Raw genomic sequence first — 26,798 nt, 5'->3', positions numbered from 1 at the left:
ACTAGCCCTGTGACCCTGGGCAAGTCATTTAATACTGTCTCAGTTTCCTCATCTGTAAAACAAGCTGGAGAAGGAAATGGCAAACCATTCTAGTATCTGCCAAGAAAACCCCAAATGAGGTCACAAGAGTTGGACATGACTGAACAACAAAATCACCTCCAAATACTATATTTGAGAAGCTTCTTTGCTGTCCTGTGGATGAGGCATTTGACTTGCTCTGTTTAGTCCCAGGGGGCAGAACTTGGAGCAATGGATGGAAGATGCAAGTTATCAAATTTAGGTTTGATGGGAAAAGCAAAGACTGGATGGCTACTTATCAGGTGTGTTGTAGTAGAGGACTTTCATTCGGGAATGGGTTGGCACAGATGGCCAGTCTTTTCCAACTCCGATTTTTTGTAATTCTGAATCTCAGATAAAATACCAAATTATACAAAAATATGCTTCTTCTAGCCTTCAGGTAAGGATGGTAACCTCAGTTTACTCTCAGTGCCTGTAAACAAGGGAAGAATGAAGAATCATTTACTTGGTCCCTGGAGCTGCTAGTACATTCCCTCCCAAAACAATCCTGTATGCATTTTTCAAATAATGTTGTTTATACTTTTTTTGATCTACATTTTGTCTCCCCATTAAGAATTAAAGCTCCTTGAGCCCACACGCTTTTATTTTAGTGGATTGTCTAGCACATGGTTAAGTGGTTAACAAATGATTGTTGATTGATCCATCAATTAACTATCTGGGAACCTCAGAGACTATTCGTGATGAAGGAGTCCTACCTAGTCCTTTATCTCTGGGAAATAATATTCAGTGTGTGTGTGTGTGTGTGTGTGTGTGTGTGTGTGTGTGTGTGTGTGTGTGTGTGTGTGTGTGTTTAGTTTACTCATTTTTTTCAATTTTTTTTTATTCTGAACTTAAACATCAAGTAAAACAAACATTTCTATACACAATGTGGAACAGGAGAGGAAACTGTATGTGAAATTTTGATTGGCATTATGTAGAGTTTGCTTTTCTCTTAAAGTATAATAAACTGAACATTTAATTTTTGAAACTGCCTCACTTGTATATGATTCCGTGGGGCCTTTTTTTTTTTTGAGGTAAGGGGAATCCTTCTCTACCTACCTTTTGAATAGTATTCTGTCTGAGGAGTGCCGCCTTCTCTTTCCACCCACTAAAGCAGTGGGGCGAGAGTTCTCATTAGTTTGACTGTACTGTTTGCACAGTGACAATATAACGCCAAGTCAACCAGAATCCAGGAGACCGAAGTTTGCACACACCCTCCACTTCTGGCTCCTGTCACGTCAGAGAGGGAGGAGAGAGAGGACTGCTCCGCCAACATCGTGCCTTGGAGCAGTCTTCAGAGCAGGAGCAGCCACTTCTGGGTCCGAAACCAAAGCTGACCTAGCCGCAGGGCGAACGCATGATTCTGCCGCTCAAAATTTCATTTTCAACATATGACAGTTTCAACACCAGGGATTCAGCTTTTGTGTTTTAGCTGCCGCCAGGCGGGGAGAAAGGGGGCAAAAGGAGGGGTTGTATATTAACTTGACTTAAAACTCATGAACTGGTAGGATGGCAGTTGAATACTGATTGCAAGTTAGCAGCAGTGTTTCCAGGAAGGTCAGGTTTCTAATGTGGAATGGCTCATCAAAATGTACCACATAGATACCCATGTATCTATGTTTATGGAGAAATTGTGAAAATGTATCCTTTGAAGGACCGCTATCTTGGGGGCAGGAGTAGTTTAGTGGTGTGCATATCTGGAGGGAGATGAACACTTCCCGAAGTACCCCTAATGCATTTCTTTTCAGCATGATATCCACCCAGGTTAGATTTGGTGGTTAGATTTGTGGTGGTAATAATTCAATAAGTCTTCGATAACAATTATGCGTTATATAGACATAAATGCACAAACACACACACACACATATATATATATAATGCAGTTTATACATATATATGTTATACCGGTGTATGTGTTGGGCACACACGTATACATCATATTTATATGAGAATTTAAGGTTTACAAAGTGCATTCAGCAGATAGCGAAGGAGAACTTTGGGGCGCGGTTGACTCATGTTATAAAGTCTGAGTAGCCATCAATTCTTATGAGAATTTCTTTGCGGGAGTTTCTCTAGGATGGAGACTCCCAAAACAAGTGTTATTTGCCTAGCACTGTGGTGCTGTCTCGACTGAAGAGTGGAAAGATATTTGGGAACATACAGGAGTTTGAGGTTATTTAGGAAAAATGAGAGGGAAAAAGAAAAGAGGAAGCTACCTTACAGTTATTAAAGTAAAACAACATTTGGCATAGGAGAGTAAAAGCACGCATAAAGTGACAACGTAGCGGGGATGGATTTTATTTTCCCATTAACAAGCATTTACTTTCTCTACCTCCTACCCCCAATGAAAAGAAAAAAAGAAAAGCAAAACCCTTGTAATCTATGTAGAGTCAGGCAGAAGAAACTGTGGGAATGGATTTACCAAAGGCAGGTTAGGAGAATTTCGGGAAATAGCAATTTGCTTACACAATGCAATCCAAGCGAAAGAATTCTTAGCCTCAGAGAGGCACCTAGTGGGTTAAAAAAAATGTGTCCATAGCATATCTTCTCCATCCATAAAAACTCTCTTCCAACCCGCAGGGGGCAAATTCTCGAAGGCAATAAAAGCACTTTGTGGGACCTACCCCAGGCTTTGAGTTCCTGGGCAAACTCGGAGTCCTGTGATCCGGTCTCGGGAGCGCCCGGCGTAGCCGGCAGAGGTGGGGGTGGGGGTGGGGGTCTGCACTGAGCATGCGCCGGAGCCTGCACTCTGGGCTCCTGCGGCCCCAGCGCGTCCCAAAGCGCCTGCGCGAACGTCGCGGCCCCTGAACTAGTTTTGTTCCGGGAGCCTCCTGCGAGTGAGGGAGCAGCCGAGGTCCCCGGGCCGGACGCGACAGCCCGAGCGGAGACAGCGCGAGGCGGACAGTCGGGGACCCACGGGAGACCGAGGGCGAGGGCGGGCGGGCGAGCGCACGCGCGCGAGGCCAAGGCCATGTCCGGCAACAGCCTCTCCTACAATGAGCAGCTCGCGGGCAGCGAGCAGCCCGAGCTGGGCCAGGAGGCCACCCCCACCACGTCCCCCTCGGGGGCCTTTGGCCTCTTCAGCAGCGACCTGAAAAAGTGAGGAGCCCGGGGGAGGCGGGGTGACGCGTGCTTGTGATCATCCCCATTTTGCGGATGAAGAAACTGAGGTTCCGGGGAGGCGCTGTTGAGGCCAGGGTGGAGGTGACGGGCGCGGGGTGGTGGCGATGTTGGGAAGGGTCTGTCAGCCGCTGTGAAGGCAAAAGGGGTAATTGACAGGAGTTGGGCGGGCTGCCACAGGTCTTGTGCCCGGTTCCTGGAGGGAGTTGGGGGGCGGGCTGGGAGGAAAGAGTGGGTTTAGAGCTGGGAGAGATCACCGAGACCAGTTCCTTCGTTTTGCAAATGAGGAAACTGAGGCCCAGAGATGTTAAGTGAATTACTTGCCCCGGGTCACACAAATGGTGTCTGAGGGGGAATTGAACCCAGGTTTTCCTGACCTTCACATCAGTCAATCAACAAGCATTTATTAAACTCCAACTAGGTGTCAGGCACTGTGTTAAGCTTTACAAATATTATCGTCTCGTGTCATCTAATAATTCCAGTGCCCTGTTCATTATACAAGTCATCTAGTCCAAAGCTTCCATCCCTCCACCCTTTTCCTTTTATAGATAAGAAACTGAGGCCTAGGGAAGGTAACCAAGATTTGCCCAGTCACAAAGGTGGTAGTAGCAGATGCAGGATTCAGAACACTGGCTCTCGTCCCTTAACTTGTCTCTAGGCCAGTTTCCTCCGGTGTGAAATGAGGGGGTTGGACTAGATATCCTCTTGACTTAGGCCATTTTAAGCTCCAAATTTTTGGGCCTCTGATTCTGACTCAGAATCCAGAACTCTAGACTCTACTAAAGCTGAAAATTGTTTTTCAAAGTGTAAGGTTTTTGGTTTACAAGCACACTAAAAAGGAACAAATCTTCAGGAAAATATAATATGAGTATATCTTAAGTTTTTCTCTATTACTAATCATAGGGTTTTTTTTCAGTTTTAAAAAATAAGTGGTTGGACTTGGAAAATACAAGTGGAAAGGGGAATATCTCCAGATTCTTCAGTTTATGATTGCCTAATTTGGGAGACCTAGGTTTTAGCTTTGCCTCTACCATTAACTAGTCATGTGAAGTTAGCCAAGCCTCTTCTTATCTTTGCTGGGCTTCAATTTTCTCATCTGTAAAATGAAGAAGTTGGATTTGGTCCCCAAGAGTCCTCTCACCTCTAAGCTTTTGACTTAGTTCATGGAAGTAGTTTTTTGTTTGTTTAAGGAGGGGCATACTTAAAAGGATTGAAGTGACATTTTAAGATAACTTTAAATTTTAGTAATACATATTTGTAGTGCTTTAAAGTTTATGAAATAACTTGTCATATAACACTGAGGTAGTGAAAATATTATTCCCATTTTACAGATGAAGAAAGGCTCAGGGGAAGTTCATAGGATTATAGATCTAGAGTTGAAAGAGATCTTTGAAGTCAGAGTCTGACTCCCTCCTTTTATAGATGAGGAAATTTTGGCATAAGAAATGATCAAGTGCCAATAAACAGTCACACAGCTAGTGTCTGAAACGGGATTTGAACTTAGGTCTTCCTGGCTCCAAATCCTGTGTCATAAACACCACAACATGCTGCCTTGTGATTTTCCCATGGTTGTTCAACTAGCAAGTATCAGAAGTGAGACTTTGAATCCAGGTCTCCTGAGTCTAGATCTGAGATTTTTTCTATTCTATCTGTAGAAACTATCTTTTTAAAATTTTTATTTATTTATTTCCAGTTTTCAGCATTTGCTTTTATAAGATTTTGAGTTCTAAATTTTACCTCCTCCCTCCACTCCCCGTTCTCCAGGATAGCATGCAATCTGATATAGACTATACATGTATGATCATATTAAACATTTTGTGGAAACTATCTTGCGGTTCTTTTGCATAACTTTTAACTGGGTTCTTTCTTAAGCATAGAAGACATCAAGGACATATTTGACTGATGTCAACAAGCATTTTTATTAAGCAATTATTATGTGCCAGGCATTGCGCTAAGTACTGAGGATATGGAGAAAGGCAGGTCCTCATGAAATTAATATAAGAACCCATAGGAAAGCCTCCTGAACTTTGGGTAGATCCTTTGTAAAGGATTTATGGAAATAGGGACAAAAATCAGATCGGATGGGAAGTGCAGGCACTGTGATCTATGTGTGCTATTGGAAGAGTACCCATATCTGCTACTGGGATCTGGTGAAATTTTGCATTCATGGAAGTGTTGAAGCAGCCACTATAATCCCTAACACAGTATTAGTCATATATTAAGACCTTAATAAATACTTGTTGAATAGAATTAAGGGGTTGTAGTTGTGGTTGAGAAGTTAATCATCTTTTGCAGATATCAAAAACTTAGTTCTGGAGCTGCTTTTCTTTTAAAAAAAACTTGAATTAGAAAGATTTAATGAACAATGAAAAAAGTTTCCACATACATAGTAAAGAAAAAGGATTATAAATGAAAATTCTAATCTGTTATATACAGCTTGCTTTTTAAAGAAAGTATATTATAAATTCAACTTGCTTCTTGTAAAGCTGTCCTGCTTATCTGTTTCCTTCTGAACTTTATTCTTTTCTGAGCATTTAAAAAAATGCTTGTGATGCTTTTTTCTTTTCTATTTTTTCAACACAATCCCAAACTCTCCTTCCTCTCCAAAAAAAAAAAAGAAGAAGAAAGCCACAATCCTTGTAACGAGCTTAATCAAGCAAAGCGGATTCATACATTTGAGGTGTCCCAAAAGGTATGCATCATTCTGAATCTTGAGTCCATCACCTCACTGTTGGGAGGTGAATAGCATGCCTCCTTTCCTCATTAGTCCTCTGGAATCATGTTTGGTCAGTAAATTAATCAAGTTCATAAGTCGTTCAAGATCATTTTTTTTCTTTACACTGTTATTGCTGTATAAGTTGTTCATGCAGGTCTTCCCAGGTTTCTCTGAATACATAGTTTTTTTCATTGCTTGTGGCAAACTAATTCAGTGAGGTTCTGATTTGTGCTAGTGATGAATACTGTGTGGTCATATTCTAGTTCTCACCGTATGTTTACATTGGGCTGGAAGCAGCTCCCGATATTTTGTGTAATTAAATGATTTGAATAGCATGAATTCGAATGCATGCAACCACTTCATAGGATTCATTATTCTAAGTAATGAAGACCTAACTGCATTTCATTTTATTTATAGACCATAATTTGTTCAACCATTCCCAATTAATGGACAAGTAGTTTTCTTCTAATGAAATAGGGGCTAAGCATATTTTATAATTGTATTTAAGCATTAAACAGATAATGCTTCAGTGCCTTGTTGAAGCACTTTTTAAAGTGATTTAAAAAGAGATTTCTTTTTCTTTGCCCTCCTTATGCCCATAGTGAAAAAATATGATACTTGAATAATACCCTTTTTAAGAATTTAGTTCAGTCTCTTAGTTTGGGGTCCATAAACTTTTTAAAAAAATTTTTTGATAACTTTTGTTATGATTGATTTCATTTATAATCTTATATATTTTATTTAATTAATTTAAAAACATTCTGAGGAATCCAAAGACTTCACTAGACTGCCAAAGGAGTCCATGATGCAAAAAAAGGTTAAGAAATCCTGATTTAGTTGTTTATCATGAGTCTGTAGCAGTATCACCAAATGCCCAAGTTAATGATTTGAGGCAAATGTTATTTTTCTTTTGCTTGTGATTCACATACTACTATAATTCCTTAATGCATAAAAACTCCCTCAACCTCTGTTCTTTTCATTGTGTAGCAACTTCCATGGTGCTGAGTAGGGCTGGTCTGCTTTGCGAAGTATATGGCTTAGGGCCTGGCTAGGATGACCTGGTTGTGGGTTCGAACACATGGTATAAGGCAAATTTTAAGTGTTTTATGGAAACGAAGTTCATAGAGCCATGGAATCTAGAGTTAGGAGAGAGTCTGAATCAACCTTCTCATTTTCCAGATGATGACCCAGAGTCACTGGGAGGTTGTGACTTGCCCAAAGTCATGAAGGTGGTTTTGACTCAGTCCTCCAGTCAACCTTCTTTTCATTGAACCGTGCCATAGTGGAACTTTCGTTATAGAAAGCTTTAAAACACAGTAGACCAAAAATTACTTTATCCATGGTTGATAGAAGTCCATTCTGAATAGGAGTAGGAAATGATTGGTTCCTGACCTCCTTGGGTACAGTTCGTGTAAGGGTACAAGGAGGTGAACACCTGTTCTTCATGAGGTTCTTTTTCTCTTGCTTCCATGTGCCCAAAGGATATAAATTTCTTGATTCTGACCTTTAAACTCTTTCTACCCCTCTTTTAAAAATTAAACAAAAATTTTAAGGCTTAAAATCTGTACTCTTTTCTCAGAGCTTCCTGTTTTTTTTTTATGACATCTTTTCCTAGGTTAAATTTTCTTTTTATTTCTCTGCCTGGTCTTCCATTTCATTAAAAGGGAGTTAGAGAGAATATTGACAGTTTTAGAGAAGTAGGTCTTAAATTTCATTATTTCATTTCTCAGCCCTGTAAATTAGATGTTTTCAAGATTTGGGTGTATTAATCTCACAATGCTTCTCAACTTTTTTTTTTTGGTGTTTTTTGGTGAATGCCCATATTTTCTGCTATTCTCCTCTGAAATGTTTTCCAAGTGAACCAACATTGCCTTTGGCAACCATATTTCTTATCATGATGAAGATTAACTGTTTGCTTGTTCAGGCAGTTTCAGGTTCTTTTGACTTCTTAGTTTTGGTGACTGTTTTGCTTGGTTAGACTTCTCTAAGAAATGGTGATGGTCAAGGTCTTTTGTTAACTTCTCATTTTTCAGAGGCAGCTTTTTTTAGGTTGGGTTAGAGCAGCTGCAGTTGTATGTACATTGTTGTTTTCTCATTGCTATTCTTATCATATCACATTTACTATGACCTTTTCTTTAACCAGTAGAAGGATTTGACTACTTGTAGATAGCTGATTCTGAAATGACTATTATAACTATGACCAACTCTCTATTAAGGTATAGTCAGTGCTTCAGTGGATCCATGAGCTCATCTATATGGGTATTCCTGTTACCTATCCTTACCTTCTATATAGACTATAGTCTATGCACAAATTTTCTTTTTTTTCTCTTATTATATCAATTACATGTAAACAAAACATTTTAACCTAAAACACTTAAAAATTTTTTTTGTCCCAGATTCTCTTCTTTCCTGTGTCCCTTTATCCCTCCTTGAAAGGGCAAGCAATTTGATATAGATTATACATGTGTAGTCATGCACAATATTTACATATTAGCCATGTTGCGAAAGAAAACAAAGATAAAAAAACCAAGTAAATAAAAAAATATGCTTCAGTGTGCATTCAGGCTACTATCAATTTTTTCTGTGGAGGTGGATAGTATTTTTCATTATAAGTCTTTTGGAATTGTCTTAAATCATTTTATTGCTCAGAATGGCTAAGTCATTCACAATTGATCATTGTACAGTATTGCTGTTACTGTGTACAGTGTTCACTGGTTCTGCTCATTTCACTTTGTATCAGTTCATGTAAATCTTCCCAGGTTTTTCTGAAAGCATCCTGCTGGTCATTAGCATTAGTATTAGCACCATCACAGTCATATACCACAACTTGTTCAGCCATTCCCCAACTGATGGGCATCCCCTCAGTTTCCAGTTCTCTTTCATTACTAAAAGGGCTGCCATAACTATTTTTGTACATTTAGGTCCTTTTCTTTTTGTCTCTTTGGGGTATAGATCTAGTAGCAGTATTACTGGGTCAAAGGATAGACATGATTTTATACTTCTTTGGGTATAGTTCCAAATTTCTCTCCAGAATGGTTAGATCCGTTCACAAGTCCCCCAATATTATGTTAGTATCCCTATTTTTCCCTGCCCCCTCCAACATTTGTCATTTTCATTTTCTGTCATATTAGGCAATCTAATGGGTGTGAGGTGGTACCTGAGAGTTGTTTTAATTTGCATTTCTTTAGTCAATAGTGATTTAGAAAATTTTTTTATGTGATTATAGCTTTGATTACTTTGTCTGAAATCTGCCTGTTCACATCTTTTGACCATTTATCAATTGAGAAATGACTCATTCGTATACATTTATAAAATCTCTATATTTGAGAAATAAGACCTTTATCAGAGAAACTTGCTGTAAACATTTTTTCCCAGTTTCCTACTTTGCTTCTAATCTTGGTGACATTGACTTTTTGCAAAACCCTTTTCACTTGATGTAGTCAAACTGATGCATTTTGAATCTTGTAATGTTCTCTGTCTCTTGTTTGGTCATAAATTCTTCCCTTATCCATAGATGTAACAGGTAAAATATTCCATGCTCTCCTAATTTGCTTATGATTATCATTGTTTATATCTAAATCATGTACCCATTTTGACCTCATCTCGTTATATATAGAGTATGAGATGTTAGTCTATACCTGGTTTCTGCTAAACTCCTTTCCAGTTTTCAAATACTGATTTCTTGTTCCAAAATCTTGGATTTTTGGGTTTGTCAGACACTGGATTACTGTGGTCATTTATTATGTATCTTGTACCTAATCTGTTTCACTGCCCCACCACTCTTTTTCTTATCTAGTACCAAATTGCTTTGATGATTATCGAGTTGTCATACAGTTTGAGATCTGGTACTGCTGAGCCACTTTCCTTCACATTTTGTTGATTCCCTCCATATTCTTGACTTTTTGTTTTTCCGGATGAATTTTGTTATTATTTTTCTAGCACTGTAAAATAATTTTTTTTGGTAATTTGATTGGTATGACATTGAATAAATAAATTAATTTAGGTAGAATTGTCATTTTTATTATATTAGCTCGGCCTACCCATGGATAATGAATATTTCTCCAGGTATTTAGATCTGACTTTATTTGTATATAAAGTGTTTTGTAATTGTGTTCATATAATTCCTGGGTTCATTTTGGCAGGTAGACACCCAAGTACTTTATATTGTCTGTAGTTATTTTAAATGGAATTTTTCTTTTTGTTTTTTCCTGCTGGATTTTAATGGTAATATATAGAAATGATGATTTATGTGGATTTATTGTATATTCTACAACTTTGCTGAAGTTGTTAATTATTTCAACTAGTTATTTAGTTGATTCGCTAGAATTCTTTAAGTATACCATTATCTTTTCATAAATTTTCCATAGAGGATTGGGACCCCCTCCCCATCTCTCTCTTTTTTGGTTTTGTTTTGTTATTTTTGGGGGCAGTTGGGGTTAAGTGATTTGCCCAGAGTCACACAGCTAGTAAGTGTCTGAGCCTGGATTTGAACTCAGGTCCTCAACCTCAGGGCCAGTGCTCTATCCACTGTGCCACCTAGCTCCACCCCCCCCTTTTTTTTTGCTTCTCCTCCTCTCTTTCTCCATATACTTGAAACCTTTCTCTAGGTCTTTTATCATTCCTGTAACAATTGGGCTATCTAGTATTCTTTATCCCTTGTTCTCCTTACGTCACCAGCTTATTTCTTCTAGTTGTATATTTCTTGGATAATATATTTTATGCTACTAACTGCACACAAATTGGTGACATACTGGAGCTCACTTATGCTCATCATGTATCTCTTCATTGCATTTTGGGTCCCTTGCAATTATGATTTTTAAGAGATTGTGTTGTTCTGTGATATGCAGCCATATAGCATCTCTTGACCAAAGTTAGTGTTGAAAAGATGGGATTTTGGGTTGGGCAGCTGTATTGTGTGCTTTTCTTTCCGTTCGGTTTTGGGCCCATTTCCAAGATGCACTTGTCTTTCTGTCTCTCTTTATCTAGCTTATCCATCCATCTCTCTAATGATATACTGTAGATATACTATAACTTATCCATCTCTCTACTGATATACTCACTTTATTGGTTGCCCTTCTAACTGCATGCCATTTTTTAGATCAGTGATATCAAAACCTAGTAGAAATAGGGCCATTAAACTGTACATAAGGATCCCTGCTGGCTGTGTATTGACTTAGAAAATCACATATTAGCCTTATTTCTGTTCTGTTGCATTTTTATTTATTGGATCCTGTTGTAGGCTGCCTGTTTGACACCTTCTGGTCTAGATAATAGGCATTTATCCCTTTGCAGACTCTTATGGATTGTTAGGCTGATCTTGTTAGCTTGTGGTTGTCACTGAGTAGGCTAAGTAGTGTTTGGGGGCTTTATGCAATCAACAAAATTGCAACACCAGAAAAGGGAGCTATCAGATATGTGTATAGATTATGCTTATTTCATTTTATATAGAAAAGAAAGACATATGGGACTCCAGTTACAGATATTGTCTCAGTTGTCTTTTGTGGTAATAATATACTCTTCTTTCTCTGTCTTCCCTCTTGTTGGATATTTTCCTTTTATTTTAGTACCTGAATGCTTTCACAGTTATTACTTTCAGTATTGCTTCTGTTTACAATTGGTCTGGTTCACATCCTCTTCTTGATTTCATTTTTTTAAATGTCATTTCTGTTTTTGTCATTGCATTGGAAACTAATGGTGAGAGAGTCCAAAAGTAGTGGTTTTGCTATCATCAGTGATAAAAATTATTAGGAAAACACTGGCAGACATGCTCCATTTTTCATCTCTTGTTTTTTCCAGTTTGATCAGTAAATACTGTTGGCATGTTTTGGGTTAGTTGAGTTTCATACCAAACTTCCTTCAGTTTTTTTCCCCCCTTAGACTATTCTTGTTTGTGAGGCAATACTCCTAAAATCTTCCACAATCCTCCTTCATAACGTTTTGTAAAAATGTTTATATGCTAAACTGGCACTGCCTTTGGCAATCATTTCTCCCTTTTGGCTAGCTGGTGCTGGATAAGGAGATTTCAGGCTTTTAGTTTTCTTCTGTGACGTAAACTTATATAGGAAATGTCTTTATCTGTGTCCCGTTTTTCAGTTTCACTAGGTTGTTTAAATATGTCAGATTGGAGTTCTGATCATTGAGACATCTTCTAGTTATATGTAGGCTCTCTTCAGTCTTCTTATTTAACAAATGAAGAAACTAACCCCCCTGAAGTAACTTGCCCCACGTTATTCAGGTAGCAAGTGGCAGAGCCAGATGTTGAACCCAGATTCTGTGACTCCAAATACCAGGTGTGTTGCACTGTAACATGCTGCCTCTCCAGTTTTGAAGACAAAATTATTTTTATTTTAAATGCTGTGGTTCCAATATCTAATATTATAAGTACTTAAAGGAAGAGAGATTTCAGAGAGTACTGCATGTGTCTAGTGCCAAATATTGCACACACAACTTGAAATTGATCATATCTTGAAAGAAAAAGATAATTATCAATAGGAGAACAATTTGCAAATTAGCTTTTTGTAGTCAGATCAAAGCCAAGGTCAAAATCTACTCTAAATCAGAAGAAAACATAATGATGAGAACACAATGTGAGCAATTCCTGTGTCTTTGTTTTTATGCTGTGGACAATGTGCCATGTAGAAAGAGAAAGCAGAGATTAAGTTTGACAGGGACAAAAGAAATGGAAAAAAAAATTTCACATAACTATCTTAAAGCAACAGTATTTTTGCCCCTCGTATCCTCAGCACTTAGCACAGCGCCTGGCACATAGTAAACACTTAATAAAATTGCTTGTTGACCAATTGTCTTATAAGAGAATATTAAGTGCAGTTAAATTTGGCTTTTCAGCATTTAAAAATCACAGCCTTTGTGTCCTACTGCTTTTGAGTAGAAAAGTAGTTATGTCTCAAATTTTGCTGTCTTGGGGTATAGTTTTGGATCAAAATGATGTGATAACTGTGGACATAGCATGATGCAGAGCAGCTATTCGTGACTGCCACTTAATAGATGTGTGGCATTGAGGTACTTATTTGAAATACTATCTTTCCTTGTGTGAATTGTAGAGATTAAACTAGTTGATCTCTAAGGGCTCTTGTAGCTTTAATGTACTATATGAGTAGGTGAGACAGGACTCCAAGTTATAATAGTTCAGTTGAACTAGAGTCCTTTCACATTTGAGAAAACTAGTCCAGAAGGCATCCCCCCCCCCAATAACTTAATTCATCTGGATTTTGGGAGACTGAGGAAACCCCTAACATAGGCTTATAGGTGATCATCTCCATTGTGGTGGTTTCTTAGCTAGCCCACTTTGCCCTTGGGAGCAAGATTGGAATGTTGTTAGGGCTAAGAGCCTAGGTACCGTATCCTTTAGTCTTTTTTAATTTTTTTCATTTCCTCTTGGCTACTAGGTAAAGCTTGAGTGTGCATTTGGCATCTCAGAAACTTGCTCCATGTGAGATGATAGGGTAAATGTTCCCTGGAAATCTTTTTTTGCTAGTAGGCAGAGTTTCTGCAGAGCTAGAGTTGATTTGTACATTTAAGTTGTTCTCTTGGCTGCTGCCTCTTTTCTTTTCTCCAATTACATATAAAACCAATTTTTAACATTTAAAAAGAAGTTGAGTTCCAGATTTTCTCTCTCTCTCACTTCCCTCCACCCTCACTGAGAAGATAAGCAAAACATGCAATCCTGCAAAACATTTCCACATTAGCTATGTTGCAAAAGAAGACACAGACCAAACCTCCCAAGAATAATAAAGTAAAAAAAAAAGTATGCTTCAGTATGCATTCAGACTTCATCAGTTTGTTCTCTGAGGTTAGTAGCATTTTTTATCATAAATCCTTTGGAATTGTCTTAGATTATTGTATTGCTGAGAATGGCTAAGTCATTCATGGTTGATCATTGTACAGTATTGCTGTTACTGTGTACGATGTTCTCTTGGTTCTGTTAATTTCACTTTGCAACAGTTCATGTAAGTCTTCCCAGGTTTTTCTGAAAGCATCCTGCTCATCATTTCTTAATATTCGCAGAGTAGTGTTCCATCACAGTCATATACCGCATTGCCTTTCTATTCCTTTGTGGGTCTCTAATTTAACTACTGTGCAATCATGTAGTTTGTAGGTGCTCAGTAAACATTTTTTGAATGAGTGAATCTCAGTGTTTACCATGGGACTTTCTTTTCATTCTAAGTTTCTTTATCGTTCCATATTTTTCACCTGTAACTTATGCTTCCCTTCCGTGTAATTTCCTAAAGGATGTATAAGTAACTTAATCCATAAATATACTATGAATGATTTAAAAAAATACAAAGTAGGAAGCTTGAGGTCTTCTTAAATTTTTAATTTCTATCTTTTCCCATTGTTTGACAGGCACGCTATTTGGCATGGCTTGAAGGGGACAATATATATGCCTAATACAACTATTGGTTTTCTGTAGTCACCTCAGTTGCTGTTATGGTTAGGATTAGCAGAGTCTAGGGTAGAATCTTTTCCATAGTACAGAATCTAAATAGTTGGGATTCTATAAATTACATCCTTCTATATGATAGATTTTGAACAAGTAGTTGATAATCAACCAATGTTTTTATAAATTCTTACCAACAGTTTCCATGTTTTTGTTTTTGATAACTCTTTTGGTTTGAAGCTCTTTTGATTTCTAAGATGTTTGGCAAATATATTCTTAATAGCTTTTGTTAGGGGTACTCCATCTGTGGCCAAGAATCTCTTTTCCTTGTATTTTAAGCTGTGGTCTCTAAGTCCAAATTTCATTTTCAAGTACCACCTTCTTAGCCAGTAGTTTAGTTCCCAAATCAGTCAGTATTCCTTACCACCTGTAAGTAACAGTGAGAAAAACAGAGTATGTTCCCCTTTAGTTTTTGTAATCTTTGACAAAATTTTTTAGGTTCCTGTAGGCAGTATCATTTCTGCCTATCCTAATACCCTAGAAGTGTGAAGTAGTCTTTTTTTTTTTTTCAGTGAGGTAGTTGGGGTTAAGTGACTTGCCTAGGGTCAAACAGCTAGTGAGTATCATGTGGCTGCATTTGAACTCAGGTCTGCCTCACTCCAGAGCCAGTGCTCTATCTACTGTACCACCTAGTTGCCCCATAGTCATTCTTTTTTTTTTTTGCTTTTTGGTGAGGCAGTTGGGGTTAAGTGACTTGCCCAGGGTCACTCAGCTAGTAAGTATCATGTGTCTGAGGCTGGGATTTGAACTCAGCTTCTCCTGACTCCAAGGCCAGAGCTCTATCCACTGCACCATCTAGCTGCCCCCATAGTCATTCATTTTTGAAAAGTCTTGGGAAGTGCTCTATTATGACTTGGATACATGTACTGGGAAGGCAGTAGACCTTACTCTTGCTATATAGTTAAGAAATCAAGCTAAAATGAAGGTGAGGAGGGGAATTTGTTTTCATCCCACCCCTATGTAAATATTAATATTTACATTGTACTTTTTTCCATTAAAAACTCCTTTGATGCTTCCTCATGGTGTGGTGACCCTAGGCTTTGCCAGGGCTGCACAAGCTCTGGCTGGTTTTAAAAGGTATCAGCTACAAGCCTGTTAAGAGACTACAGGTCTGTCATATGAGGAGGCTCATCACTAAGCTGTAAATATTTTTTGGCCACAGAAACTCTGGAAGATCAAGTCAAAGAGGAGTTGCATTCTTTGTTGATGGAGGCAGCACTTGTTCACAAAACCACATATTTTTGAATTATTAAAGTATATGTAAAGCACTTAAAAAGTGCTTTTCTTATAACAGTCCTTCAGGTAGGCAGTGTGGTAGTATTATTCTTATTTTACAGCTGAGGAAACTTAGGCCAGGATAGGTTAAGGGACTTATTTATGGTCACGTAGCTAGTAAGTGTTGGAGCCAGAATTCAAACTCAGGTCTCCTGACTTTAAAGCTGTTATTACTGTTTTAAATCAGTATTTTTCCTTTAAGATTTAAGTTAATACTTTATTGATGCCTTTTGCTTTTGTAACAGTCATTTTCAAGTTGCAAGAAAGAAAAAGTTACCCATATTTGTGACCATATTGATTAGACTGTGCAGCGTTTTGCACCCTGAGCTTCCCTAAGAAAAAGAAGGTTCATTTCCTCCTCTCTTCTCCAGCCCTAAAATTGGTTATTACAATTGCTTGGTGTTAGGTTTTGTTTCAGTGTTCTCTTTTTGTGCACATGATTATAGCTGCTTCAAGTCTGGTATTATTTCCAATATATAATGGTATGTGAGCAATGAACTTAGAGAAAAAAGAGCTTCATATATTTTATGCAAATTGAATTTTCATTTTAAGCTGTGGAAAGTTCTTTTTGTTCCTGTAATAATTGGACATTTGCAGTGACCCTAATTTGTTCTTCATAAGTCAATAATAAAGAAAATGGCAGTGATCTTCTGAGATGAACAGAAACAAAGCAGTATTTATTGGAATTTGGGCTGCCATTTTTCTGATTTGCTTTTTCTTGTGCATAAAATAAAGCATACTTTTGTTAAAGGCCACTTACTCAAGGTAAAGATTGCTGCTTTAATAGGAAAATGCCAATTTAGGTACAATAAAGTTACATTATAGTAGCTCATTATTGCATGGATTTGGATTTACTTCATGTCAGATCATGTCCTCGAAAACATAGACATGCATGTCTTCCTTCTGTAACTTACTCTTTTAGATAAATATTAGTTCTCCCCCTCATACCAAAAATAGAAGATTGTGTCATTCAATTAATAATCATTTATTAAGCATCTACTATATATAGTATACTATAGTATAGTATACTATGTATGTCAGGTACAAAATAAATATAAGGTAATTTTGAGGGGAGAGTTTGATGGTATTTTAATTAAGCTCTCCAGAAAACAAGGGATTCTAAAAGGTAGAGACATGGAGGGAGTGAATTCTAGGTGTGAAGATTAGATCTAGGTGTGTACTGTAGGTAGTACAGTACAGTAGGTAGGCTAGTCCTACACTTTAGGGTGTAGGAAGGGGATCATTGGAAAATCTAGAAAGGAGGGTTGGTGGGGCTAGGTTGTAATAGGGAGCTACTGGAGTTTATTGAGCAGGGGAGTGACATTTCCAGACTTGTGGAAAATAATTTTTGTGTATGTGTGGAGGATGGGATAGAGAGGGAAGAACTCCAGAGTTTAGCACAGTGCTTAGCACATAGTAGGCACTTAATAAATGTTTATTGGTTGATTGAGGTAGGGAGACCAATTGGGACTATTACCAAGTGAGAAGATAGGGGCCTGAAATAGGCTGGTGGCCATCTGCAAATGTAGAAATAAGGGAATGGATTCAAGAGATATCACAGAAGTCCAATTAATGAGAATTGGCAACTTGTATATGTGGGAGGAGGGGGAGGAAGAATTGGTGGTGGCTTGGAGATTGCAAACCTGGGTGCCTCTGATAGAAATAGGAAATTTTAAAAGAGCTGTGAGATTGAGGGGGATAGAGTGATGAGCTCTGTTTTGTATATATTGAGTTTTAGCAGTTTGCATCCAGTTAAAATTCTCCATTAGTTATTTGCTGATAAAGCACTGAAAATCAAGGAGAGATGAGGCCTGAGTATATAGACGTGTAGGAATCATCTGTATAGAGATAACAATTGAAATTATCTGATAGGTGTATATAGAGAGAAGAGGACCCTGGACAAGTGGAAGAGGAGACTGTCAAAACTGGCTTGAACCTTAGCATCAGAAAAACTAAGATCTTGGCAACTGGTCCCTTCATTTCCTGGCAAATAGAGAGAGAAGAAATGGAAGCAGTGGTAGATTTTATATTCTTGGGATCAAAGATCACTGCAGATGGCAACTGCAGCCATGAAATTAAAAGATGTTTGCTCCTTGGAAGGAAAGCTATGGCAAATTTGGACAGCATACTAAAATGCAGAGTCATCACCTTGCTGACAAAGGTCCATATACTCAAAGCTATGGTTTTTCCAGTAGCCAGTATGGCTGTAAGAATTGTACTATAAGGAAAGCTGAGCGCCACAGAATTGATGCTTTCGAATTGTGGTATTGGAAAAAACTTTTGAGAGTCCCTTGGAAGCAAGGAAATCGAATCAGTCAATACTTAAAGAAATTAACTTAGATGATTCACCAGAAGGTCAGATACTGAAATTTAAATACTTTGGCCTCATAACGAGAAGACAGGACTCATTGGAAAAGGCCCTAATTTTGGGGAAGATTGAAGGCAAAAGGATAAGGGGATGGCGGAGGGTGAGATGGATAGATAGTGTCATGTAATCAATGAACATGAGCTTGAACAGACTTTGGGAGATAATAGAAGATAGAAGGGCCTGGCTTGCTATGCATAATCCATGGGGTCACGAAGAGTCAGACATAACTGAGCAGCAACAACCCAGGACAAGGCCCACAGTTAAGGGAGTGAGACATGGATGGTGGATCCAGCAAAGGAGACTGAAAAGAAATGATCAGCAGATTGGTGGGAGGGAGAGATGAGAGAGAATAATGTCATGAAAGTGATTATTTATTGCATATGTTTTGCACAAAAAAAATTTAATAAAAAATACATGGACTTTAAAATGTTGATATTTAGAAGTCATTAACTGATAATTTTTGTTAATATAAATAAGTTATAAAATACTTTTTTTCATTGTAATAAGCATATTCTTATAGATATCAGAGCCATTAAAATTCTGCGTGAAAAAGACTGGATAACAAACTTCTGGGCTTTTTGTTAGGTTTCAGAATATGAGATACTATATTGTTAAAAATATTTAGATGAACATTACCAAAATGGAATGTTAAAAACAAAAAAGGAGACAGATGGTTGGATGAAATACTCTTTTTACTACATGATTAGTCATAAACCCTCACAGAATGACAAGTGTATTATATTTAAATAATTTGACAGTATCACACTTGTGAATACAAATGAACTGTTAAGAAAAACAAATTGTCTGCAATTCAAAATCAAAATTTAAAGCTGAGGGCTCAGCAAAGAATAATCAAAAGAAGGAAATGATTTTCTTGCATTTTGCATAACATTTATTTAGTATGCTATAATTATGAATAATACTTCAATAATTAAGGGCTCAGTAATTTTGTCAGCGTGAGGAATACTGCCACTGTTGCTACTCTGTTTCTTAGCAGTTTTTCAAGAGTTTTTGTAGTAGAAAAAGTCACTAATTTACATCCAACCTTTCCAAATTTAGGAAGGCTGGTATTTGGATATTCTAATCTATTATTAGACCCGTAATTAAAGCTTTTCTAGTTTGATTGGATCTTTCATACTGGCATAACTTTAAAGAACCTAAAGTCACTTCCAAAAGAGGCATGATAAATAATATTAATTTGATAACGAGGATTAAATGAGTTAACTTGTAAAGCACTGTGCAAAACTTATATCACTATATAATAATTCTGTTATTGTTATTTTTTAAAATTTCTCTGTTCTGTGTTCAGTTCTATGTAACCTTTATGATATAGCCTGAAAGTGTTAATGTGCTTATAAGAGTCAACAATTTATATTCCTCTGATTATCTGTTTTACAAATCATAACTCAGGCTATGATCTCTCCCATATATCTCTTTCCCATATAACATTTCCCTTTTTTATAGGATCTTTTCCTCAGGATTTCCATTCTTAGACATCTCATAGTTCATGAAGGAGGCATTGTACCATTGAATGAGCTTGTTATCAAAAGCTGGGGCCTGGGGCTGAATCTAGACTATTTCATTGATCTTCTGCTCATTGTGGGACCACCAACCTATATCTTTGGACCTTTATTTTTCCATACTTGCCCTTGGTGTCAGGTGCATCTTTGGGACCTAGACTATTTTTCTGTGCGATAAGATGGTGGCACTGATCAATGAATGGCCATTTAAAGAAAAATTTAAACATTTTTGTCGATATATTTTGTTTTTGCTTAACCTTTATTTCCAAATCTATCAATCTTTTCCCCTTACCTTGGGATCTGTCCCTTATATCAGAGAATATAAAAGAAGAGAAAAAAAGAAAAGCAGTTCAGCAAAACTAACCAAATGATTTACTAAATTTGACAGTATATGTAATGTTCTGGACTTAGCTTCCGTGTTGGAAATCAAGTCCTCTTTCCCTTGTTCTGAAGGAGGCCCAACATTGCTGAACCTTTCCTCCATCCATGATTTCCTATCCACATCATTGGAGCTGGGCAAATTAAAAAATTTACATCTGCTAAAGTGAGAGGGAATTTGGATGAATTTTTGTGAGGGAGACTTGAGAGGCAACATTGAGTTACCCTAGCCACAGCCATGTGGTTTATGGGACCCAGAGCAGGAGTCTGAATGGTAGGTTACAGGGCACAGATAGAAATGATGAACCAGTACGTCCTTTTAAGTTTAAAAAAAAGTTTTATTATTACTTTAAAAATAAAACAAATGAGGAGTATGAGAAATTCAGAAAAAGATGGGAAGCCTTGTCTGAACGGATGCAGAGTAAAGTAAGCAAAGCCAGGAAAACAGTACCTATAATGCCTACAGTAAATGAAAACATAAAATGAAACCGGATATGATGTAATTATAACGGCCTGCCTTGTCCTAGGGAGGAGGAAATACATCACCCTCCTTTTTTTTTTTGAGAGAGGTAGAAGATTTGGTGTGGACCAGATAGAGTTGTGGTTAGTTTTGCATAACTGTTTTGGTTCCCGCCCCCCCCCCCCCTTTTAAGGGAAGGCTCATTTGTGAGCTTTAGGGAAGTAAGGGAGCATTTTTGGAAATGACATGTAAAAACAAAAGGTATCAATAAAACTGAGAGAAAATAATTGTTTGGTTGATGCTTTTAAAAAGATATCTTTTTCCAGTGACAAGTTCCCCCAACCTATTAATACCCTTCCTTGTAACAAAGAATATAAACCAATGCATTGGCCATATCTGCTTCTAAATACTTTATTCCATACCTTCTGAGAGGAGAGGGAAAGTATATTTCACTCTCAGTTTGGAGTCAAGATTGGTATTGGAGGCATGATTTCAGAGTCCAAAAAATTTGAATATTGTTTCTATTTACACTGTTGTGTTAATTGTTCTCTTGTTTCTGCTTGCCTTGCTCTGCATCAATTCAGTTTTCTCAAATTTATCTGAATTTTCCATCTTTACTCTTTCTTATGCAATAGTAATATCCCATTATATTAATATACAACAATTTGTTTAGTCAGTGTCCAGTCATTGATCACCTACTTTGTTTCCAGAAAAAATATTTCTGTACTTGTGTATCTATAGTTCTCTACTTTGTATATATGGAATCTTTCCCTCTGTCTTTGACTTCCTTGGGGCTTATGATATGTTCAGAGTAGTTTACTGGATCCAAGAGTATGTACTGTTAGTAACTTTCATACAGTTTTCTCTTCCACATTGTGGGGGTTAGGGGTGTAGTACCCTCGCTATCTGGAAAATCTACATAAATTTTTTGATTTTCAACCAGAGAAGTCTGAATTTTTTCTTTTTCTTTTATGGGGCATTTACAGTACCTTGTTGTAAAATTTGGGTTGATATTATATAATACTATGTATATGGTTTATGCATTTCTGAATATATACACTTTCTCTGTGTCATCTGCTGGCCTTTGTGTGTTGCCTGTGGCTTCTGCAAACCCTCCCCAAAATTCCCATTAAATTTCTTGTGCTGACCTGAAATATATTGAAACCACAATGGGGAAAGTCGTGATGTGGAAGGGATAACTGTAGTATAGTTCCAAATTATTTTTCAGAAGTTTGAGAAATTATTTACTGTCTTCCCACACCCTTCCCAGCATTTATGATCTTTGTCTTTGCCAGTCTGATGGTTATAAGGTTAAAACTTGGAATTATGTTAGGCATGGAAAGAGTAGAATTGAAATAAGATGACATAGGTTCTGATGGTCCTTTTCATTTACTAGCTTTGTGACCTTCAGCAGATCTCAGCTTCAGTTTCCCAACCATTAAGGAGGAGGTGATGTACAATTTACCTTACAGGGTTATTTTGAGGGAAGTACTTTGTAAATAATTGAATTATTTAAATGCGGCTTATTTTTCTGACTGAAGTTCAAAAGCCCAGCAAATGTTGATTAAACTCTTACTGTGTTCATTGTTGTTAGGGATGTAAAGATTAAAAAGATTTTTTAAAAAATCAGTCCATATCCTCAAGGAACTTATATTTACTATTAGGGGATATAATGGTTCTCAAGTAAGTACACAAAATAGAAAGTAGGGATTAAGAGAACAAAATGATGGAGAGTGAGCAAAACACTTTAACCTTTGAAGAAAATTTGGATTGGAACTTAGAAGAATATGGAAAATTTCAAACAACTGCTGTGGATGAATACTTAAGGAAATTATACAAGATAAATGAAGGTATTACTAGATATCAGGGAAGTTCCTGTTAAAGTCAACTTGAATTTATAGATGGTAGGGGTTGTTGGAGTTGGAGGAGAGGAATCATTGTCCTTGAAGCACTTGTAGCAAAGAGCTCTAGGAGAGGAGTCAAAATGAAAAATAAATCAACTTTGAAGCTTTGAATTCAATTAGATATTTATTCAGTATCTATAAGGTGCAAGGTACTGTATGTATCAATTAAGTGTCAGGCCCTAGGTATACAGGATATACAAAGACAAAATGGAAAGCATAGGTCCTCTAAGGTACTATCTTGGGTCTTCTTCTCTTCTCCCTCTATATTGTTTCACTGGAAGATCTCATCACCTCCCAAGGTTTCAGGTTGTTCATCATGCTGATGACCATTAGTTCTACTTGTCTAGTCCTGACTTTTCTTCTGACCTTCAGTCTTATATCTCTAACTTCCTATTAAAACATCTGGAACTAGATGTCTTGAAGACATCTTAAATTCGGTGTCTAAAATTGAACTTGGTATTCTTTGATCCAGTGGCCTCCTTGCTATTCCTCATACGAGATGCTCTTATCTCCCAGTTATAAGCATTTTTACAGACTGCCCACTATGCCTGGAATGGTTTCCCTCCTCGTCTCTTCCTTCTGCTTTCCTTGGCTTTCTCAGCTAGACAGGTTATTCTAAACATGTCCCAGACTAAACTCATTATCTTTTCTCCCTAAACACTTCCCCCTTCCAACATTCTCTTTTACTGTTGAGGGACCACCATCTTCCCAGTCACCCAGACTATAATCTTTTTGTCTGTGACTCCTCACTATCTTTCTCAACCCATATCCAGTCTGTTGCTAAGGCATATTGATTTTTCCTTCGTAACATCCTTGCGTATACTCTTTTCTCTCCTCTGACACCAACACCACTGTGGTGCAGTTCCATGTCACTTCATGCCTGGACTATTTAATAGCCTGTTGGTTGATTTCCCTGACGCAGCCCTCTTCCTGCTTTGATCCGTCCTCCATTTCAATTATCAAAGTGATTTTCTAAAGTGTAGGCCTGATCATATCATTCTCCTACTCAATAAACTCTACTGGCTCCCTATTTCTTCTGGGATCGAATATGAAATTCTCTGATATTCAGTGCCCTTTATAAGTTGACTCTGTCCCTACATTTCCAGTGATCTTATATACCTTATATACTCACATGTACTTTGGGATCCAGCATCATTGGCTTTCTTGCTGTTGTTACTCACACACACATGATGATACTTGACTGTAGTATTTTTACTGACTGATCCCATTGACTGGGATTTTTTCTATTCTCATTTCTGCCTTTTGTGCTTCAAGTCCCAGCTAAAATCCCACCCTTCTACAGGAAGCCTTTCTCTTATCCTTCTTAATTGTAGTGCCTTCCCACTGTTGATTATTTCCAATTTATCTTGTATGTAGCTTGTTTACACATAGTTGTTTACATGTTTATCTCCTCCATTAGATTGTGAACTCCTTGAGAACAGGGACTTTCTTTTACCTTTCTTTGGGTTTCTAGTATTTAGTACAGTGCCTGGCAGATAGTAGGCATTTAATAAATGTTATTTGATTTGCTAAAGTCCTATCTTCTGTAAGAAACTTTTTCCAGTCCTCCTTAATCTTAGTATCTTCCCTCTGAGACAATCCCCAATTCATCCTGTATGTTTTTTGTTTGTATGTTCTTTTCCCCATTAGATTGTAGACTCCTTGAGAGCAGGGACAGTTTTTTGCCTTTCTTTGTATCTCTAGAGATTAGCACGGTACTTGGCATGTAGTAGGTGCTTAATAAATGCTAATTGACTGAACTCCTCTCATTAGAGGAGGAGATGACATGAATGAAGTAGCATTTATTAAGTGTTTACAGTCAATATTAAGTGTCATTAATGTCATATTCCATCAGATGGTAAGGTCATTGAAAGCAGAGACTGGTTTTTTTTATTTCTTTATATCCTCAATACTTAGCAAAGTCAGACATTTAATAAATGCATGTTGACTTGACATGTTTACTGTGGGTAAGCCCATATAAATGCCAGAGAGACCAGTAGAAAAAAGGTTTCACTTCGTACCCAGCAGACTCACAGAGATGACCAAAGATGGGAATAGTCAATGTTGGAAGGGTTGTAAAAAGACAGACATGCTAATGAATTATTGATGGAGCTGGGAAATGACATAGCCCTTCAAGAAAGCAGTTTGGAATTGTGCAAGTAAAGTGATTAAAATGTACTCTTTGACCCAGAGATTTCACTGCGAGGCATATATCCCAAGCATTTTTTTTTTGTAACTTCAGCAAAATAATTTTATTTCCTACCATATGGTAAACACATACATGCAAAGCATGCTTCCTTCTGCTCATCTAGCTCTCCATAAATTGCCCGGTCTTGGGGATGCATTTGATTCTTATGCAGGCAGGGACAGGGAGAATAGAACGGGAAGATGGAATGTTCTGGGTAGACACAACTAGTGAACATGGAATTTGGCTTCAATAAAGTTGCTTCTTCAAAGCTTTCCATTACAAACCTGTGACTTTGGAATCTAGGATTTCCTGATCAAGGGAATGCAGCAGTGCTGGCTGGTCTTCCTGAAGGTCCATTAGTTGCTCTGGTAATAAAACCACTTGTCCATGTCATGCATTTGATTCCTCCTCTCTCTGACGTCAGTGGCAAAATCCTTATCTTTAAATTCTGCGTTGAAAGCAAATTCATTTTCTGGCTTCCCATCAGGCACCTTGTCCTTTCTAAACCATTCCACAGTTGCTTCTAGATAACCAGGTTCCAGCTTTCTGACACCGCTAATATCATTATAGTTAGCAGCATCAGGATCATCCACGTTGATGGCAGTGACCTTTTAGTCAATTTCTTCTTCATCAGTTGTGGCTAATATGCCCAGAACCTTCAATTTGATCACTTCTCCGCTTGAGCATATCTTGCTCACAGTCTCTCAGGCATCAACCGGGTGGTTGTCTCCACAAGAGCTGGTATGCTGGTCTTTATGCTCTGGATCTTCCCAAGTTTGAGGGATGGCCCCATAGTTCCACATATAATCTTTGTGAGGGAAGATGTTGGCAGTATAGTGGAGTTTTCCCTTTTTGACGTCTTGCTTAAATAGGGTTTAAGGGATCCTTTGTTGTGATCTCCATCTTTTTATTTGTCCATCGAGTTACTTCCATGGCCATGTGGAACACATTCTTGTCTTTGTAAATCAGAATGTCATGAAATGGCGATCTGTATTCTCCACTTGGATTTTTGAAGAAGAGCCAGTACTTGAGGATGTGGGACAGTGGGTGCTCTTTGCTGCTGTAGCTGCTCATGGCACCACTCTCTGGCTCAGTCAACCCGAAGCCCTGCAGTGCCTCCCCTCTCCTGCTTTGACTTGGCAAGCCCAAGCATGTTTTTGACAAAAAGAAAGACTACATATATGCCAAAATATTGATAACAGCACTTTTTGTGGTAGCAAAGAACTTTCAGTATAGTAGAAACCCAGAGATTGGGGATTACCTAAACAAATTGTGGCATACAGATGTAATGAAATGTTGTACTTTAAGAAATGATGAACATATAGAGAAGAATAAAAAAAGACATCAATGAACTGATGCTAAATAATGAAAGCAGAAGCAGAAAAATAAACAGTGATTAGCTACTACAACAACAAAACAAAACACCTTTGCAAAATGATGAATCATGGGGCAGCTAGGTAGCATAGTGGATAAAGCTCTAGCCTTGGAGTCAGGAGGATCTGAGTTCAAATCTCACCTCAGACACATGATACTCATTAGTTGTACGACCCTGGACAAGTCACTTAACCCCAATTGCCTCACAAAAACAAACAAACATGAAAAACCAAAACAAAACCAAAAACAAGCAAAAAATGATGAATCATAAGGTTGGTACCAAATAAGAGGTATGAGAGGACACTTCCTCTACCTCTTTACAGAAGGTGGATTCCATGGAATGGAACAATGCATATCATATCAGACTTTTTCTTTGTATTGATTGGTTTTGCTGTATATTTTTTCCTCTTTTTAAAAAAATTTATTTGTGCTAAGAGTTGGCTCTGTGGTAGGGAGGGTGATAAAAGAGGAAATCTAGATAATGTAAAAACAAATATATCATTAAAAATCTATTAAAACAAATGAGGGGATTGGAAGGCTTTGTGTGGTACACCTGAGCTTTGCCTTAAAGGAGGCTAAGCATTCTTAGAGGTCTGGCCTTAGAGGAAGTACAACTTGAGTATGAGTGAGCATCCACAACATGGCAGAAATATTGGAGAAATGGATTGTTCCTTGAGAGAACAACTAATATACTGGTTTGACTGGAATTCAAAATGTATGAATGGATGTGATATGGAATAAGACTGGAAAATAGGTGGATGCTAGATTTTAGGAGGCCTTAAAGGTTCGTCTGAGAAATGCTGTGATCAAGGCAATAAAGAACTGTTGAAGATTTTTGAGGGGTTGGGGTTGACATGTGTTTATAGGAATATCAATGTTGCAGCTGCATGAATTGTAAAGAGGAAAGACTGCATCAGAGACCAATTAAGAGACTTGTGCAGTTCAGATGAAAGGTGATGAAGGCTTGAATCAAAGGCTGT

The 26,798-nt window shown here is 37.7% G+C and overlaps 1 protein-coding gene and 1 pseudogene across 1 annotated transcript in view; one reads left to right on the top strand and one right to left on the bottom strand.

Moving 5' to 3' along the window:
* Positions 1–2,844: 2,844 nt before the first annotated feature.
* AP3B1 (adaptor related protein complex 3 subunit beta 1) overlaps positions 2,845–26,798 on the top strand; it is a 327,381-nt gene continuing 303,427 nt past the window's right edge. The window contains exon 1 of the mRNA XM_078153162.1: positions 2,845–3,156. Within this exon, the coding sequence (XP_078009288.1) occupies positions 3,029–3,156 (128 nt within the window). The 5' untranslated portion in view covers positions 2,845–3,028. The remainder of the gene's footprint in view (positions 3,157–26,798) is intronic.
* On the bottom strand, positions 24,710–25,518 carry LOC110216559 (inorganic pyrophosphatase pseudogene; annotated as a pseudogene).

This window comes from Phascolarctos cinereus, unplaced genomic scaffold (assembly GCF_003287225.1).
Source record: "Phascolarctos cinereus isolate Bilbo 61053 unplaced genomic scaffold, phaCin_HiC Scaffold_4;HRSCAF=312, whole genome shotgun sequence".
Classification (NCBI taxonomy): Eukaryota; Metazoa; Chordata; class Mammalia; order Diprotodontia; family Phascolarctidae; genus Phascolarctos; species Phascolarctos cinereus.
Note: the sequence above shows the minus strand (reverse complement) of the source record. Positions and strands in the feature narration are given on the sequence as shown.